The sequence below is a fragment of the Nerophis ophidion genome, linkage group LG10, assembly GCF_033978795.1.
Source record: "Nerophis ophidion isolate RoL-2023_Sa linkage group LG10, RoL_Noph_v1.0, whole genome shotgun sequence".
NCBI classification, from domain to species: domain Eukaryota; kingdom Metazoa; phylum Chordata; class Actinopteri; order Syngnathiformes; family Syngnathidae; genus Nerophis; species Nerophis ophidion.
In genome coordinates, this window is record NC_084620.1 from 54,283,100 (window position 1) to 54,301,817 (window position 18,718).

At 37.1% G+C, this 18,718-nt stretch overlaps 1 protein-coding gene across 2 annotated transcripts in view; it reads left to right on the top strand.

Annotated features, from left to right (window-relative positions):
- Positions 1–18,718, top strand: part of LOC133561009 (ankyrin repeat and BTB/POZ domain-containing protein 3-A-like) — a 242,327-nt gene that overhangs the window by 189,760 nt on the left and 33,849 nt on the right. The window contains exons 6-9 of one of the 2 annotated variants that reach the window (XM_061914127.1): positions 2,294–2,383; positions 5,445–5,546; positions 8,130–8,223; positions 12,205–12,340. In XM_061914127.1, coding sequence (XP_061770111.1) covers positions 2,294–2,383; positions 5,445–5,546; positions 8,130–8,223; positions 12,205–12,340 — 422 coding nt within the window. The remainder of the gene's footprint in view (positions 1–2,293; positions 2,384–5,444; positions 5,547–8,129; positions 8,224–12,204; positions 12,341–18,718) is intronic. The other variant, XM_061914129.1, reaches the window with a different exon arrangement.

The window sequence follows — 18,718 nt, forward strand, 5'->3', positions numbered from 1 at the left end:
CAAACCCCGGATGAGTCATACCAAAGGCTATAAAAATGGCACCCGTTACCTCCCTGCTTGGCACTCAGCCTTAAGAGTTGTAATTGGGGGTTAAATTCCCGCTGCTGCCCACTGCTCCCCTCACCTCCCAGGGGGTGATCAAGAGTGATGGGTCAAATGCAGAGAATAATTTCACCACACCTAGTGTGTGTGTGACAATCATTGGTACTTTAACGTTTAACTATAGCTGAAAAAATAGTACAATAGCAATAGGAGAGACTATTCATCACTGAACACCATGGAGTTCATGTAAGTTTTATGATGCACTTACATTATTATATACATTATCAGAGACAGAAACTCTTCATTTAAAATAATGTCCTTTTTTGCTGCTTCAACACACCTCAATCAACACTGTCCGTAACACACACACCGCAAAATGAGCTAACATTATGCTAAAAGCAAAGTGCCCTTTTACCACAAGCCAGGACTCCGAGTGAGCTGAGCTGCAGTTGGTTTCTAGACGGTCAACGGGCTCATAGTGATTTTAGTAGTAGTTGACTTGGAAGTGTTTAGTATAATTTGGGGAGAGTCCGCTGCTCACCTGTGAAATACCTATCTGCTCGACGCTGAAGCGCTGACTACATGCGCTCTGAATACGCACTGCTGATTGGTTGTTACCGCTATGAATACGCACTTTTGATTGGCTGTTACCGCTACAGTTGTCACCAATCAGATGGTTGTGTGGGTGGGACAATGCTTGGTGCTGTGTAGGAGACGGAGGCAGAAAGCAGAGCAGCTTATTAAGACTTAAGCATAGGCATATGTTCGTGTGGAACTCGGTTGGTACTCTTCCGCACCTGACCGAAACCCCCGTACCGAAACAGTTCAATACAAATACATGTACCGTTACACCCCTATTATTTACATATGTCGTTTAAGACATTAAAACCCGGACGAGGCTGGACACTGAAACCATTTGATTGGTCGATATTCGATAAGCGTACCTTTAATGAGCAAATTGTCCAACAGTTTAAGAACAACATTTCTCAATCAGCTATTGCAAGTAGTTTAGGGATTTCACCATCTATGGTCTGTTATATCATCCAAAAATTCAGAGAATCTGGAGAAATCACTGCACACAAGTGGCAAGGCCAAAAACCAACCTTGAATGCCCGTGACCTTCAATCCCTCAGGCATCAAAAAGCAACATCAGTGTGTTAAGGATATCACCACATGAGCTCAGGAACACTTCAGAAAACCACTGTCAGTAACTACAGTTGGTCGCTACATCTGTAAGTGCAAGTTAAAACTCTACCATGCAAAGCCAAAGCCATTTATCAACAACACCCAGATGGGCCGCTGGATTTGCTGGGCCCAAGCTCATCTAAGATGGACTGATGCAAAATGGAAAAGTGTTCTGTGGTCTGACGAGTCCACATTTCAAATTGTTTTTAAAAACTGTGGATGTCGTGTCCTCCGGAAAAAAGAGGAAAAGAACCATCCGTACTGTTCTAGGCGCGAAGTTGAAAAGGCAGCATGTGTGATGGTATGGGGGTGTATTAGTGCCCAAGGCATGGGTAGCTTACACATCTGTGAAGGCACCATTCATGCTGAAAAGTACATACAGGTTTTGGAGCAACATATGTCATCGTTATCATGGACGCCCCTGCTTATTTCAGCAAGACAATGCCGAGCCACATGTTACAACAGTGTGGCTTCATAGTAAAAGAATGCGGGTACTAGACCGGCCTGCCTGTAGTCCAGACCTGTCTCCCATTGACTGTTGAACAACTTAAGCTCAAGCAAGAATGGGAAAGAATTCCACTTCAAAAATGTGTCTCCTCAGTTCCCTATTTTGCAATGTGTTGCTGCCATTGAATTCTAACTTAATGATTTTTTTTTTTTTTAAATGTAGTTCCTCAGTTGGAACATTAAGTGTCTATTCAATTGAATAGAAGTTGAAAAGGATTTACAAATAATTGTATTCTATTTTTATTTACCATTTACACTACGTGACAATTTCGCTGCTTTTGGCTTTTTGTTCCCGAGAGAAGAGCATCACAAAGACGTAAGAGAGATGCTAAATGAAGGCTGGAAACGAGCTCTTGGACCTTCAAAATTGCTATTTCAGCACAATTGGGAGTGAATAGCGCCATCATGGATAGATTGCAGGAGGACAGTGATGATGATGATGATGAGGCGACGCTTATGTTGTCAACGCTGCTGACAGGAAGTGGATTGAGGTCTTTTACCCCCCCACACTTTTTTTGTTGTGAAGAGGAGCCTCAAACATGTCCTCCTGTGCTTCCAGGGAATGACGCCTCTCATGTACGCCTGCGTGCGCGGCGACGAGGCCATGGTCCAGATGCTGCTGGACGCCGGCGCCGACATCAACAGCGAGGTCAGTGTTCGCCAAAATGCCACCTCTCGTGGCTCCTCCCACCTGCACGCTTTGGCCAGAGCAGCTTCAAAGTACAGAAGAAGAAGAAGAACGCCCTGTGATGTCTCCTTTGGGGGCTTTTATTTGTTTTGCTGCTCATCAATAATGCATCTTTGTTCCTCAAGTGTGTGTGTGTGTGTGTGTGTGTGTGTGTGTGTGTGTGTGTGTGTGTGTGTGTGTTTCTACCCTTCTTGAGACGTCAACAAGGAAAAGTAGCTTCCATATGAGGAGTGACGACATAAATCATAGTCCCAATACGGAAAACCATTGCATCTAACAGAGAGCCAAATACTCGAGTCCGTGAACATTGCTCCAAAGTTAGGATTTTTTGTTGATTTAATGTGCATACAAAAGTACATATTGACAGGTGTAAAGGCAGCGATGTATGAAAAAAAACAAGACGGCAGCTAAGCACATTACAAAAAACAAAAAAAATTATGTCTTATTTCCAACCCTGGTGGTGAAATCTATCAAAATGAGGGTGGTCCCAAAAAAGAGGGACTTTTCAAATTGACTGTGTCGGTTTTAAAAATGCTCCCCCCTCTGGTCAACATATGAAATAACAAGCGTGAGTAAAAAAAAAAATTCTCAATATTTTCTCGTAAAATTCTTAATTTTTTATGTAAAATTGTTACTTTTTGATGCAAAATTTTGTCATATAAAATTCAGACTTTTATCACAATATTGCCATTTTTTTATTGTTCTTGTAAAATAGTGACATTTTTTGACTAAAATTTTGACTTTTCTCATAATTTTGCCGAGTATAATTCTGATTAATATAATATTGCCAAAATTGTATAGTTTCTTATAAAATTTTGACTTTTGTCGAGGAGAATTACAACTCTTTTCATAAAATCAATCAAACATTTTAAGCTATTCTTGTAAAATTGCGACTGTTATTGAGGTGAATTCCAACTTTTACCATAATATTGCACCAATGTTCAGGTTTTTTTTGTTAAATGTTGACTTGCATTGAGTAAAATGTCGACTTTTATTATAACACTGCCAAAATTTTAAGTTTTTCTTGTGAAACTGTGACCTTTTTCCAACTAATATTTCATGACAAACGTTTTCATATTAGCATAGTATATTTATATTATTGTTGTAAATACACATCTTTATATATCTAAAAAGGCTGGTCCTGCATTTTTTGCAGGTCTCAAGAAGGTCAGAAATACATGAATGTGTGTGTGTGTGTGTGTGTGTGTGTGTGTGTGTGTGTGTGTGTGTGTGTGTGTGTGTGTGTGTGTGTGTGTGTGTGTGTGTGTTCGTTCTTGTACTTCTACCCTTCTTGAGACACCAACAAGGAAAAGTGGCTTCCATATGAAGACCTGTGAACAAGTTAGGACCGAAATCATGGTCCCAATACGGAAAACCATCGCATCTAATAGAGAGCCAAATACTAGAATCTGTGAACATTGCTCCAAAGTCAGGATTTTATGTTGATTTAATGTGCATACAAAAGTAAACATTGACAGGTACAAATACAGCAATATATGATAAAACAAGACGGCAGCTAAGCACATGGTAAAATCTATCAAAATGAGGGTGGTCCCAAAAAGGAGGGATTTTTCAAATTGACTGTGTCTCTTTTAAAAGTGTTCCCCCTCTGGTCAACATGTGAAATAACAAGTGTGTGTTTAGGAAATTGAAATGCGCTCTCTTTGGCCAACATATGTAATAAGTGTGTGTAAAAAATTAAAGTGCTCCCCCTCTGGTCAACATATGTAATAACAGGTGTGTGTAAGAAATAAAAATGCGCCCTCTTTGACCAAAATTAATTAAAAAAAATATATATATATATATATGTATATAGAGACATACTGAAATAAATTGAATTAAATAATGAAGATTTAAAAGAAATTACGAACAAAAGAAAAATTTTATAAAATAAATTAACTAAAAGTAGTCTCTTTCTTACAATGAGTCAACTTTTTTCTTATAAAATTAGGAACAATTTCTCACAGTATTTCTGTTTCTGTAATATTGCAACATTTTCTCGTAAAATTCTTAATTTTTTATGTAAAATTATTACCTTTTAATACAAAAATGTGTCATAAAATTCTGACTTTTATCACAATATTGCCATTTTTTTTATTGTTCTTGTAAAATAGTGACATTGTTTGAAAAAAATTATGACTTTTCTAATAATTTTGCCCAGTAAAAATGTGATTAATATTATATTATTGCCAAAATGTTAAAGTTTTCTTATAAAATTGTGACTTTTGTCGAGTAAAATTACAACTCTTTTCATAAAATTGCCCAAATTTTTGGCAAATTCTTGTAAAATTGCGACTGTTATTGAGTAAAATTCCAACTTTTATCATAACATTGCACAAATGTTCAGTTTTTCTTGTCAAATGTTGACTTGAGTTGAGGAAAATGACGACTTTTGTTATAATACCGCCTAAATTTTAAGTTTTTCTTGTAAAACTCTGACCTTTTTCCAACTCATTTTTCACAACAAACTTTTTCATATTAGCATTGTATATTTATATATTATTAATGTTGTAAATACACATCTTTATATATCTTGAAAGGGTGGTCCTAAAAAGGAAAGCTTTTTTCTCAGGTCTCAAGAAGGTACGAAATACAAGAGTGTGTGTGTGTGTGTGTGTGTGTGTGTGTGTGTGTGTGTTAGCAGTAGCGTAGTGGAAGTCAGACAAGCTCCGTGGCGACGCATCCAGTGGCGGATTTTAAAGGGGGATCCCGCCCTAGGGCCCCGTTGCAGCTGGAACCGCCACTGGATGCTGGAGTGATTAATCAATGCTCAGCTCACAACAAATCATGCACGTGCATGAAAGGTTTGATTTCTAATATTTAACAACGCTTCGCATTCTAATATCGCCGACAAAACCCTGCGTAACCCCCGGCAACCGCTAACCTTCCAACTAAATCTCAAGGACGCAGCCACTCCTTCCTTCTACATGCTTGTGGCTCCGCCCTCCCCCCATGCCCCGCCCACGAGCGAGTGCTAACGGCTGTATGTGTCTCTCCTCAACCTCACCTTATGACTTCCCAGGTGCCCAGCACAGTACACAAGCACCCCTCCGTTTACCCCGACGCACGCCACGGGACGCCCCTCACTTTCGCCGTCTTGCACGGACACGTCCCTGTCGTGCAGGTAGTATGGTGACCTTTGACCTGTGGTGCCCCGCCCTTGACACCCTGAAAACGATGATTAATTTAAAAGAAAAAAGTATTTTTTATAAAGTATGTCATACTAAGGTTTGCTCCCATTAAATCCTCCCCAAAAACACCTAATTTGTTCCTATTAGAAATTATAACAATAATAGTGTTATATCATTATTACATATTATATTATTAATTATAAAAAAATGTGTTATTTGACTTATTATTAGAATATACAATAATATAATATTCTGATAGTATTAAATTATTGCAATGTTATACTTCTATAATTATTTCATTATTGTTATTCATATCATGTATCATTGTATTTATGCCAATATTATAATTGTTACCACTGTGTAAGATAATAGTATTTATTAATTTTCTTCTATTTCCTAAAATAATAATGATATTATTACATTATTTATTTAAGGATTATTTATAGTATTGTTATTACAAATATATATATATATATATATATATATATATATATATATATATATATATATATATATACATGTATTATGTATATATATACATATATGTATGTATTTATGTATATATATATGTGTGTATATATATGTATATATATATACACGTATGTATGTATATATACATATATTTACATACATATATATGTATGTATCTCTCTCTCTCTCTCTCTCTATATATATATATATATATATATATTTGTGCATATATATTAAAAAATTAAATAAAATAAGCATTTTGTACTATTACAATTATATTTATATATTTTTTTATAATTATTACTGCATTAATATATTGTGTGATATTAATAACAATAAAATAATGAGTTGTCATTATATTTGATTGTTGTTATATAATGTAATAAAACGTATCATTAGTAATACTTGTTTGTGATTATTATTTCATTTAATATTGAATAATATTGTAGAAATAGTAAATGCAAAATATTAAATGTATTACAAATTAAGTATTTTGTTCATAGTTTAGGAATTTTAAGCAGCACTTGTAGTGTTATACTTGTATAATTATTTTAATTTTGCCATATAGTAATTATTATTCATATAATTTATAAGTATTTTTATATCAATATTATAATTGTTATCACAGTGTCATATAATCGTATCAGTTAATTTTATTATAATTCCTAATATAATAATGATATTATTACATCATTATTTATGTAATGTTGGTAACAATAATGATTTATAGTATTATTATTCCATATATACATATAGTACCATAATTATGTTTGCATTAATATAATTATTATTAAAAATAACAAAAGCGAAAAGTATTTTTTTTACTATTACAATTACATATGTACATGTATTATAATAACTATTATTGCATTAATAAATTGTGTAATAGTAATAAAAATAAAATAAGTTGTCATTATGCTTGATTGTTGTAACATATTATAATACAAAGTACCATTAGTAATACATGTTTATGATTATTACTTCATTTCATAGTGAGTAATTTAGAAATAATGAATAAAAATATATTTTTTTACAAATAAGTATTTTTCATAGTTTAAGAAGTCGTGTTATATTTGTATAATTATTTTATTACTGCCATATAGTAATTGTTATTCATACAATTTGTAATTATATTTCTACCTATATTATTATTATTATTATTACATACATACATACATAAAGTACCATCATTATAATGGATGGATGGATGATACATATTAAAAATAATAATGAAATAATGAGCATTTTTTGTGCAAATACATATATACATATAGTATAATAACTATTATTGCATTAATATATTTTGTAATAGTAATAAAAATAAAATAAATTGTCATTATATTAGATTTTTGTTATATATAATATAATAAAATGTATCATTGGTAATACATGTTTATGATTATTATTTCATTTAAAAGTGAATAATATTGTTGAATTAACAAATACACATAAGGCATTTATTACAAATTAAGATTTGTTTTCTTAGTTTAAGTATTCTAAGCCGTACTCGTAGCAAAAAAGGGAAGTAAAATATGTGTTTGCACTTTATTGCCTACATTTTTTAATATTTGATATTCAATGTATTATTTTTTATTTATTTTATTTATTTGTAATTATGTATTTATTTATTCATTTATATATATATTTATTTATTATTATTTATTTTATATATTTTATTTATTATTTAACTATAGAATAACAATGAGGGCTTGTCACATGATTGAAAAGGATAGTTTTGATGCACACTGCCTTCCATTTAGTTGAGTCTTTGCCTTCACAATTACCTCCAGAAAACACACTCTTGCTCAAATAAGCACAACACAAAATCAAAATATGATAATAAAAAAACAAACCATACTCCTATTTGTTGAATTATGGTAGCAACACTAAAACTACAGTTCAATTATCATCAAATATTATTTTTCTGTCAATGCATTTCTCACTGAAGAAGAATGTAGAATATATCCGATATTTATGTAAAGCCGCCAATTAAGGCAACGCTTCTAGAACCTTCCAAGGCGAAAAGTGTAGCCATTTTGTTGTTTTTTTGTCTTTGCCACTAACTGCACTACCCCCCCGTCTTCCCCCCCCTGTCCGCCCCGCAGTTGTTGCTGGACAACAGCGCCAACGTGGAGGGCTCGCTGCAGGACGGGGCAGAGAACTACACGGAGACGCCGCTCCAGCTGGCGTCGGCCGCAGGTGAGCGACATTAGTCCGGATTATCAAATAACAAAAACATCATTTGTACACGCTCTGAAATCTTAACCTAATCTGGATTAGATGGAATAATAGCACAAAAGCAGTGAAGTTGTCACGGTGTTTAAATGGTAAATAAATAGAGAATACAATGATTTCAAAGACAAGATATTTCATGTTCATACTGAAACATCATTTTTTTTTGCAAATATTATGTAACGATTGCTGGGCATGGTGATGCGGGTTCGTTCTTCCAAGATGCAGTCGGGCTCGAACACAGCGTGAAGGTAAGAAATGATTGATTTATTTAACAAATAATAACAGACTTAGTCAAAACAAACAGAACTAGCATGGGAGCTAGAAAAGAACCAAAAGCGCTAGCATGAGAGCTAGAGGGGGAAAAAAACAGAAACACTTGCACGAGGCACAAAAAGGAAAACAAAACTACTAGCATGAGAGCTAGAGCAGTGTTTTTCAACCTTTTTTGAGCCGAGGCACATTTTTTGCGCTGAAAAAATGCGGAGGCACACCACCAGCAGAAATTGTTTAAAATTGAAACTCACTTAACAGTAAAATGTGGTTGTCGAAATTGTTGGATATGACCATAAAGCAATAAGCAAATAAGCAAGCATACATCCCTATAGCTCTTGTCTCAAAGTAGGTGTACTGTCACCACCTGTCACATCGCATCGTGACTTATTTTCACTTTTTTGCTGTTTTCCTGTGTGTAGTGTTTTACTCCTTGTGTTGCACTCTTATTTTGGTGGCTTTTTCTCTTTTTTTTGTTGGTATTTCACTGTAGCAGTTTCATGTCTTACTTTAAGAGATATTTCCCGCATCTACTTTGTTTTAGCAATCAAGAATATTTCAGTTGTTTTCATCCTTCTTTGTGGAGACATTGTTGATTGTCGTGTCATGTTCGGATGTACATTGTAGATGCCGTCTTTGCTCCACAGTAAGTCTTTGCTGTTGTCCAGCATTCTGTATTTATTTACTTTTGTAGCCCGTTCAGTTTTAGTTTGGTTCTGCATAGCCTTCCCTAAGCTTCAATGCCTTTTCTTAGGGGCACCCGCCTTTTGTTTATTTTTGGTTTAAGTATAGACACCTTTTTACCTGCATGCTGCCCCCCGCTGTTCCCGACATCTACAAAGCAATTCGCTACTGGTTGCTACCTACTGATATGGAAGACTGTAGACAGCACCGACACTCAACAACAACACATCATTTGCAGACTATAATTACTGGTTTTCAAAAAATATTTTTAACCCAAATAGGTGAAATTAGACAATCTTCCACAGCACACCAGACTGTATCTCACGGCACACTAGCGTGCCGCGGCACAGTGGTTGAAAAACACTGTTGTAGATAACACCGACACTCAACAACAACACATTATTTGCAGACTATAATTACTGGTTTGCAAAAAAACTTTTTTACCCCAAATAGGTGAAATTAGATCATCTCCCACGGCACACCAGATCGTATCTCACGGCACACTAGTGTGCGCCGCGGCACAGTGGTTGAAAAACACTGAGCTAGAGGAACAAAAGGCTTAGCGTGGAAGCTAGCACGTACAAACATGGAATCATCACTGTTGCGAAACACAAACTAGGTGTAACACAAACTAGGAAGCGAGAAAGAATGAACAAAGAAGGCAGGCTTAAATACTGGCAGTAATCAAGACCAACAGGTGTGCATTAACAGCGAGTTGCAGGTGGAACTAATATGAAACCATGGTAACCAGATAAATCAGGAACTAAGGAAGTCAAACAACAGAATGTGATACCAAAACGGAACAAAACTATAATACGGTATGATCCAGGCAGCGGATCATACCATATTAGCTCAGTTGGAATTTTGATGCCTGCAACATGATTCAAAAAAGCTGGCACAGGTAGCAAAAAAGACTGAGAAAGTTGAGGAATGCTCATCAAACACTTATGTGGAACATCCCACAGGTGAACAGGCTGATTGGGAACAGGTGGGTGCCATGATTGGGTATAAAAGCAACTTCCATGAAAGTTGAGTCATTCACAAACAAGGACGGGGCGAGGGTCACCACTTTGTCAACAAATGCCTGAGCAAATTGTTTAAAAACAACATTTCTCAACCAGCTACTACAAGGAATTTAGGGATTTCGCCATCTGCGGTCTGTAATATCATCAAAAGTTCACATATTCACACTGAGAAATGTTGTTACTTTTTGCAAAAATTCATTAAGTCGGAATTTAATGGCAGCAACACATTGCAAAAAAGTTGTCACGGGGGCATTTTTACCAATGTGTTACATGGCCTTTCCTTGTAACAACACTCGGCAACTGAGGATTCTTTCCCCTTTCTTGCTTGATGTGCAGCTTAAGTTGTTCAACAGTCCAGGGTCTCCGTTGTGGTATTTTAGGCTTCATAATGCGCCACACATTTTCAATGGGAGACAGGTCTGGACTACAGGCAGGCCAGTCTAGTACCCGCACTCTTTTACTACAGAGCCACGCTGTTGTAACACGGGGATTGGCATTGTCTTGCTGAAATAAGCAGGGGCGTCCATGATAACATTGCTTGGATGGCAACATAGTCAATCAATCAATGTTTATTTATATAGCCCTAAATCGCTAGTGTCTCAAAGGGCTGTACAGAGCCCACATAAGGGCAAGGAAAAAAATCACCCCAGTGGGACGTCGATGTGAATGACTATGAGAAGCCTTGGAGACGACCGCATATGTGGGCAAACCCCCCTTCTAGGGGAGACTGAAAGCAATGGACGTCGAGTGGGTGTAACATAATATTGTGAAAGTTCAGTCCATAGTGAATCTAACATAAATCGCTCCAAAACCTGTATGTACCTTTCAGGATTAATGGTGCCTTCACAGATGTGTAAGTTACCCATGCCTTGGGCACTAATGCACCCCCATACCATCACACATGCTGGCTTTTACACGTTGCGCCTAAAACAGACCGGATGGTCCTTTACCTCTTTTGGTCCGGAGAACTTGACGTCCACAATTTGAAATGTGGACTCGTCAGACCACAGAAAACGTTTCCACTTTGCATTAGTCCCTCCAAGATGAGCTCGGGCGTTGGGTGTTGTTGATAAATGGCCTTGGCTTTGCATAGTAGAGTTTTAACTTGCACTTACAGATGTAGCGACCAACTGTAGTCACTGAAGGTGGTTTTCTTAAGTGCTCCTGAGCTCATGTGGTGATATCCTTTACATACAGATGTCGTTTTGGTTTTTTTATGCAGTACCGCCTGAGGTATCCAAGGTCCGTAATATAATGGCTTACGTGCATTGATTTCCCCAGATTTTTTGAACCTTTAGATGGTGAAATCCATAAATTCCTTGCAATAGCTGGTTGAGAAATGTTGTTCTCAAACAATTTGCTCAGGCATTTGTTGACAAAGCGGTGACCCTCGCCCCGTCCTTGTTTGTGAACGACTGAGCATTTTCATGGAAGCTGCTTTTATACCCAATCATGGCACCCACCTGTTCCCAATCAGCCTGTTTACCTGTGGGATGTTCCAAATAAGCGTTCGATGAGCATGCCTCAACTTTCTCAGTCTTCTTTGCCACCTGTGCCAGCTTTTTTTGAAACATGTTGCAGGATGAGCTAACATTTGCAAAAAATAACAAAGTTTAACAGTGGGAAGATTAAATATTTTGTCTTTGCAGTCTATTCAATTGAATATAAGTTGACAAGGGTTTGCAAATCATTGTATTCTCTTTTTATTTACCATTTACACAACGTGACAACTTCACTGCTTTTGTAGATTCAGGGCCTAAAAGGTTATAATCCAAATCATCACAAAGGAATTCCAGAGATCTACTTTGCGTTGCAATGACGACCGTGGAAGCTGTGTTTCCATGGCAACAGGCTGGTAGCTACAATTAACGCTCATTAGTTTATAAAAATAGAAGATGTAATCGAGGTAACATTTTTTTATTTATTTTTTGCGTAAATGTGCCGCTTGCTCCTCCCTCCCGGTTAGGTAACTTTGAGTTGGTGAGTCTGCTGCTGGACAGGGGGGCAGATCCCATGATCGGGACCACGTGTCGAAACGGCATCTCGTCGGCACCGCTGGGAGACATGAACTCTTACAGCCTGGCGGCGGCGCACGGACACAGGTAAGAGACGCGCTTGCGCCACGGTGACGTGGACAAAAACTTTCCCCATTTCGTTTTGTCATCTCGCTGCCACGTTTTCGGGACCGTCGTGCGTTCAAGGCGGTGGAAACAAAATCAACGGGAAACTGCTGTGCATTCAAAAGGGTGTAGTCACATAAACACTGCAGGATTCACTCATTTATTTATTTATTTATTTCAGGCAATGACGTAATAAAATAATAATAATTACAAAAAAAAGTACAAAGTTGACAACACATAATAACAACACAAAAAAAACACCCAGAAACCCATCTAACAACTTCAAGTTGCGATGTTTTGAAGGCTTCTTTTTTTCAATAACTGATATTTAATAATGACTTTATGGACTTGTTAGCCAGGTTTTAGGTCTTCTTTGTAACCTTCACCTCAAAAAGCACATGATTTCAAAAAGAGATGCAAAACCAAATATATGTTTTACTCCTTTTATTCAAACAGACTTAGAAGTACACTTACATGGTCAACTTACTGCCCCGCTTTCATTAGTTAGAACTAAGGTTGTCTCCTCACCAATATTTGTATATCTCGGTACTTTTCTAAATAAAGGGGACCACAAAAAATGTCATTATTGGCTTTATTTTAACAAAAACAAATCTTAGGCTACATGAAACATAAGTTTATTATTGCAATCTAGTCCTTAAATAAAATAGTGAACATACTAGACAACTTGTCTTTTAGTAGTAAGTAAATAAACAAAGACTCATTTAACCTCAAAAAGCACAGGATTTCAAGAAAAGATACATATTTTACTCGTTTTATTCAAACGGACTTAGAAGTAGACTTACATTGTCAACGTACTGCCCTGCTTTCATTAGTAACAACTAAGGTTGTCTCCATACCAATATTTGTGTATTTCGGTACTTTTCAATACTTTTATAAATAAAGGGGACCACAAAAAATGTAATTATTGTCTTTAATTTAGCAAAAAATCGCACAGTACATGCCACATATGATTATTATTGCAATTTAGCCCTCAAATAAAATATAAATAAGATAGTGAACATACTAGACAACTTGTCTTTTAGTAGTACGTAAACAAACAAAGGCTCCTTATTAGTCTATGCAGTAACATATTGTGTCATTTATACACCTGTTATTTTGCCTACATTATAAAGGACAAGCTGTAAAAAAAAATTATTATCAATCTACTTGTTCATTTACTGTTGATATCTGCTTATTTTCTGTTTCAACATAATAATAAATTTTATTTGTAAAAAGCACTTTACATTGAGTAAACAACCTTAAAGTGCTACAGTGTGTTAAAAAATACAAATAAAAAAATAATACAAATAAAAACTAGAACAGCCTAATAGCTAGGAGTAGTATGCATATATCTAAAAAAAAAGTTTTGTTTTTTTTTCTAAAGGGTTTTTAAACCTTTTTTAAAAGAATCGACAGTCTGTGGTTCCCTCAGTTGGTCAGGGAGAACGTTCCACAGACTGTGAGCGATGAAACCGAAAGCTCGGTTTCCCATCGTTCAGAGCTTTGTCCTCGGAGGTTGGAGGAGGTTAGTCTGTCCGGGGCGGAGGTGTCGTGTGGAGGATTTGGGGGTGAGCAGTTCTTTGAGGTAGAAGAGGGCGTTTCCACCTAAGCACTGGTGGGTTAGTAGGGAGACTTTGTATTCAATCCTGAGTGGAACAGGAAGCCAGTGAAGGGATTTGAGAATTGGTGTGATATGATCGTCTTTCCGCACTCTCATCAGCATCCTAGCAGCACTACTCTGTATGTATTGCAGCTTCTGGATGTTGTTGATCCCGACAAGAAGTGCGTTGCATTAGTGTAGATAAGAGAATTTAAGTCCCTACCTTTAGTCAAAAGTGATTTATGACCCCCCATAAATCAATGATTTATGACCCTCAAGGTCAAAGGTCAATGATTTATGAGGGGTCAAGTTCAAAGGTAAATGATTTATGAGGGGTCAAGGTTAAAGGTCAAAGTCAAAGGTCAGGTTCAAATGTCAAGGTCAAGTGGGTGTGGCTTACCCGGAAGAGGGTGGAGTTAAGACCTGCGGTGGGAGTGGTTAAACCAGGAAGAGGGTGGAGTTTTAAACAGAAAGAGGGCAGAGTTAAGACCTGCGGTGGGAGTGGTTAAACCAGGAAGAGGGTGGAGTTAAGACCTGACAGGGAACAGAGGAGGGTTCAGTTTTTTTAAGAAAGCAATGTCATCTGAGCAGCATGTGACCATATATTTGATAGTTTAAATGTTTACGATCGTTTGAAACAACTTCCAGATTTCGATGTATTGATGGCTGGGAATGTTACGTGTGGAGATGTGGACACGCACACACACGCACACACACACACACACACACACACACACACACACACACACACACACACGCAGAGGAGGGGTACAAAAGGGCGGTGTAAGGCTTAGTCATTATTTGGAGCTTTATACGTTAGCGTAAAGACTTTGTTCGATTCGGTCATGATTAGTGAAACGCCTGTTTCGATTTATAAAAATAATAAAACTTACATTGACGCTCCGCAAAAAAGTCGAGTGTTTCTAAATCGTATTCAGATGCCGCCGACCGAATCTTTGCGTGAGAAATGGGACTTGGAAGGGGAGGGATCTTTTGGATTTGTATTCAGATACGAAATGGGGGATATCTGCTTATTTCAGCTAAAAGAAAGAAGAGACGGAAGCCCTTTCTCGATATTTTCATCGTTATCTATCGTGGATTGGGAAGTTTTTGGTGGACACGCACACACACGCACACACACGCACACACACACACACGCACACACGCACACACGCACACACACGCACACACGCACACACGCACACACGCACACACACACACACGCACACACACACACACACACACACACACACACACACATTCGTACGCACTGAAACAACTTCCATACCTCACGAAAACATATTTAAACAGATGGAAAAAACTATCGCAGAACACAGTGTCACGTAGCAACTGGTCTTTACGGTCGTTTGAATCAACAGGTCAGTTTGGGGTACAAAGCAGGGTTCAGTTTTTACTGACTTCCCATCTGACAGTTTAAATGTTTATGATCGTCTGAATCAACAGGTCAGTTTGGGGGACAAAAGGAGGGTTCAGTTTTTACTGACTTCCCATCTGACAGTTTAAATGTTTATGACCGTTTGAATCAACAGGACACGCACGCACACACACACACACGCACGCACACACACACACACACACACACATACACATACACACACACACACACACACACACACACACACACACACACACACACACACACACACCATTACCTCTGCTTTACCATGTTATTAGACATTGGTTTAACTCCATTTAAGCATTTAAACGTTAAAAGCATTGCACTTGTACGACGATGTAATACCTTTTTTTTTTTAACAGCCGATGACGACGAAGTGAAAGACGATGAACCTTGCTCAAACGGTCTTACAAAGTTGGAAGATGATTTTCGAGGTGTGTTTAAACCTTCAAATTATTTAATATTATGTGTATTCATTATTTAGTTTCATAGAGGATTTGCCGTAAGATCCTAACGCGATCGTTTTAACACAATCGCAGTCTGGTGAGTCAAATGATTCTCATTTTACAAGAAAAAAAACATGCGGTATACGATACATATATACATATATTTACTTACATCTCCGGCTCGCTCGTCTCCCTTAAAGCTGGCGGGTCCGTCAACGGCCGTTCCAGGCAGAGGAGAAGGCTTGATTGCGCCAAAGACTCCAGACATCGAATCCTTGCTCCGAGGGGAAATCATCGAAAACGACGGTGAATGTCCGACAGGCACCCGCTGTAAGTTTTTCTCGTTTTCTGTAAGCTTTTTAAGATTCTCAGGAGCTTTAAAGAGCTCCTCTCATTCCAATGTCTTTCGCTCAAATGAATTTCGCGCCTAAGGGGAATGGGCGGGGACTGATTCCGGAGGTGGGCGGTTGTTTCCGCCAAGCAACCTTCTGGTTGAAATGGAGTGTGGATCAAGATGGATCCCTACTCTATATTCTTTTATTTAACCCAATGTTTTTTAAATACGTGTATAATGCTTTATATCCTATGTGTTGTGAATTCCATCCTACAATATCTTCCAAGGAACCCAAAGAAATGTTACCACACCTCCCGCTTTATTTATTCTATAGATTGCCTGAACTATTTCATAAACTAAATCTTGTCTTGTTTCTGATGCTATGTTTTTTATGCTCATCAATGCACTGTTGGACTGCGAGCACACAACTACTTTCCTTGCTTTGTTTTCCTCTATCCAGTTAACTGCCATATAAATTGCTACCAATTCCCCCGTAAAAACAGATAGTTTATCACTGATTATTTTATTTAATACTATGTTTCCTTGTGGGATAACTGCTACAGCTCTTACCTTTATTTTTTTTTATATAGTTTTTGATGCATCCGTATATATCATATCTCAATCCATTTTTCTATCCGGTAACTATTTAAATTTCTATTCTTTAGTAATTGCATGTTTTCTTTTGGGTTATCAAACATCCACGGTGGTATTGCAGGCATTGGTACTGTAGGACTAACTTTAATATTGTCAATTTTAACTTTATTACATATGTCTCCTATAATCCACCCAAAACTATTCTTTTTTTTGTTTTCTCTTTTTCTTGGCAGATTGGTAGCACTGGACAAGTCGGATATCCTTGCTTGGATCCTTTTAAAGTTGCCCGATAAACTGCTGAGAGTTGATCTCTCCTCTTGTCCAAAGGTTTTTCGTTCATTTTTACTTGTAATACTGGCACTAGGGTTGATGTAGTAGCTCCACAACATAACCTTAAAGCCTGTGACTGGATCCGGTCTATTTTCCCAAGTCATGTTTTTGAAGCAGATTGGTAAATAATGCATCCGTAATCAATAACAGATGGAATTAAAGTTATAAATATATACATGTATTGTTTTCAACGTTAACCTATCAGCCCCCCAATCATTACCCCTCAAAGCCCTCATTATATTTAACACCTTTTTACTTTTTCCCCTATTTTTTTATTTTCCGGAAGGAACACTCCTGAAGGAATAAATAAAGTACTATCTAATCTAATCTAATCAAATCTATTTTGCTGATGTGGGTTGACTAGTTCATATTTTTATCAAACCATATTCCTAAATATTTAAATACTTGTACCTCTTCTATATTTTCACCTTAGAGTTTTTATTTGGAGCTTGTTTGGTACTTTTGTCTTTGTAAAATGTATGACTTTTGTCTTTCCAACAGAGAATCTTAAACCTCAAGCCGTTCCCCAGTCTTGAACATTATTTACCACTTTGTTAGTTTTTTGATTATTTCTTTTGACTCTAAATAATATACTAGTCTTTCATTAATCTTTTTTTTTTCCATTACTTTTCCCCAAATTTATAATTTCCTGCCTCTTCCGGGTCTTACCCTGACTTGCATATTGGAATTGTTACCGCTAATTTTCCCCTCTGCCGGTCATTCTCCTTCTTCATATAACCTGTCATATCATTTCAAGACCACTTCTTTGACGATGCTACCTAAGTTTTTGATCATTTGATAACCCGCTAGGTCTTTCCCCGGTGACGTATTTTTAACCTTTTTCAAAATTCGAACCATTTCATTCAAAGAAAATGTCATATCCATAGTGTTGGTAAAGCTATTATCGTTGTCTTCCATCATTTCCCCAATATTTAAACTCATTGTTTTTTCTCTCTTTTGTTTTTCCACATTTCTCAAATTATCATTACTGTGCACTTTAACACATTTTTTTTGCTAAAGGTTCTGCTGTTTCTTTACCCGTGACTACATCTTCTTTGATAAATGTGGCACATCATCCTCTTTACCCTTCATTCCTATCTTTACGAATCGTTATATATCCTTTTATTATAAAGTTTAATTTTGGCTTCAGCCCTGTTTCTTGAATACAAATTATACGTGGTTTAGTTTTCATATTTTTAATATATCCCTTTAATTCATGTTCGGTTGCTATCAAACTTCTGGCATTCCACCGGACCATTAACAGGGTGTTGGAATGTGGTAACATGACTCCGTCACGTCTACTCTCCGTAGTACAGCTTGCACCCGGTACCAAGATAGTTCTTTCAACAACTTTGATGCTGCTTTGACAATTATTTTGATCTTCTCAGTCTTATTTTTACTTTCATTTTGTATCAAAGCTGAGTTGTGCTCTCTGGTTTATTTTGCAAATGAACCGACAGAACATGATCATGTACAAGACTCGCCTACCCACAATGCACTGCAACCCAACGCTCCTGGTCGGATGTTTTTTTCGGGGTTCATGGAGAGATGCGGTAAAGAGTGGTAGCCAAGACACACGGTCACACACGGTCACACACGGTCACACACGGTCACACTCGGCAATTATTTTGACCTGGGG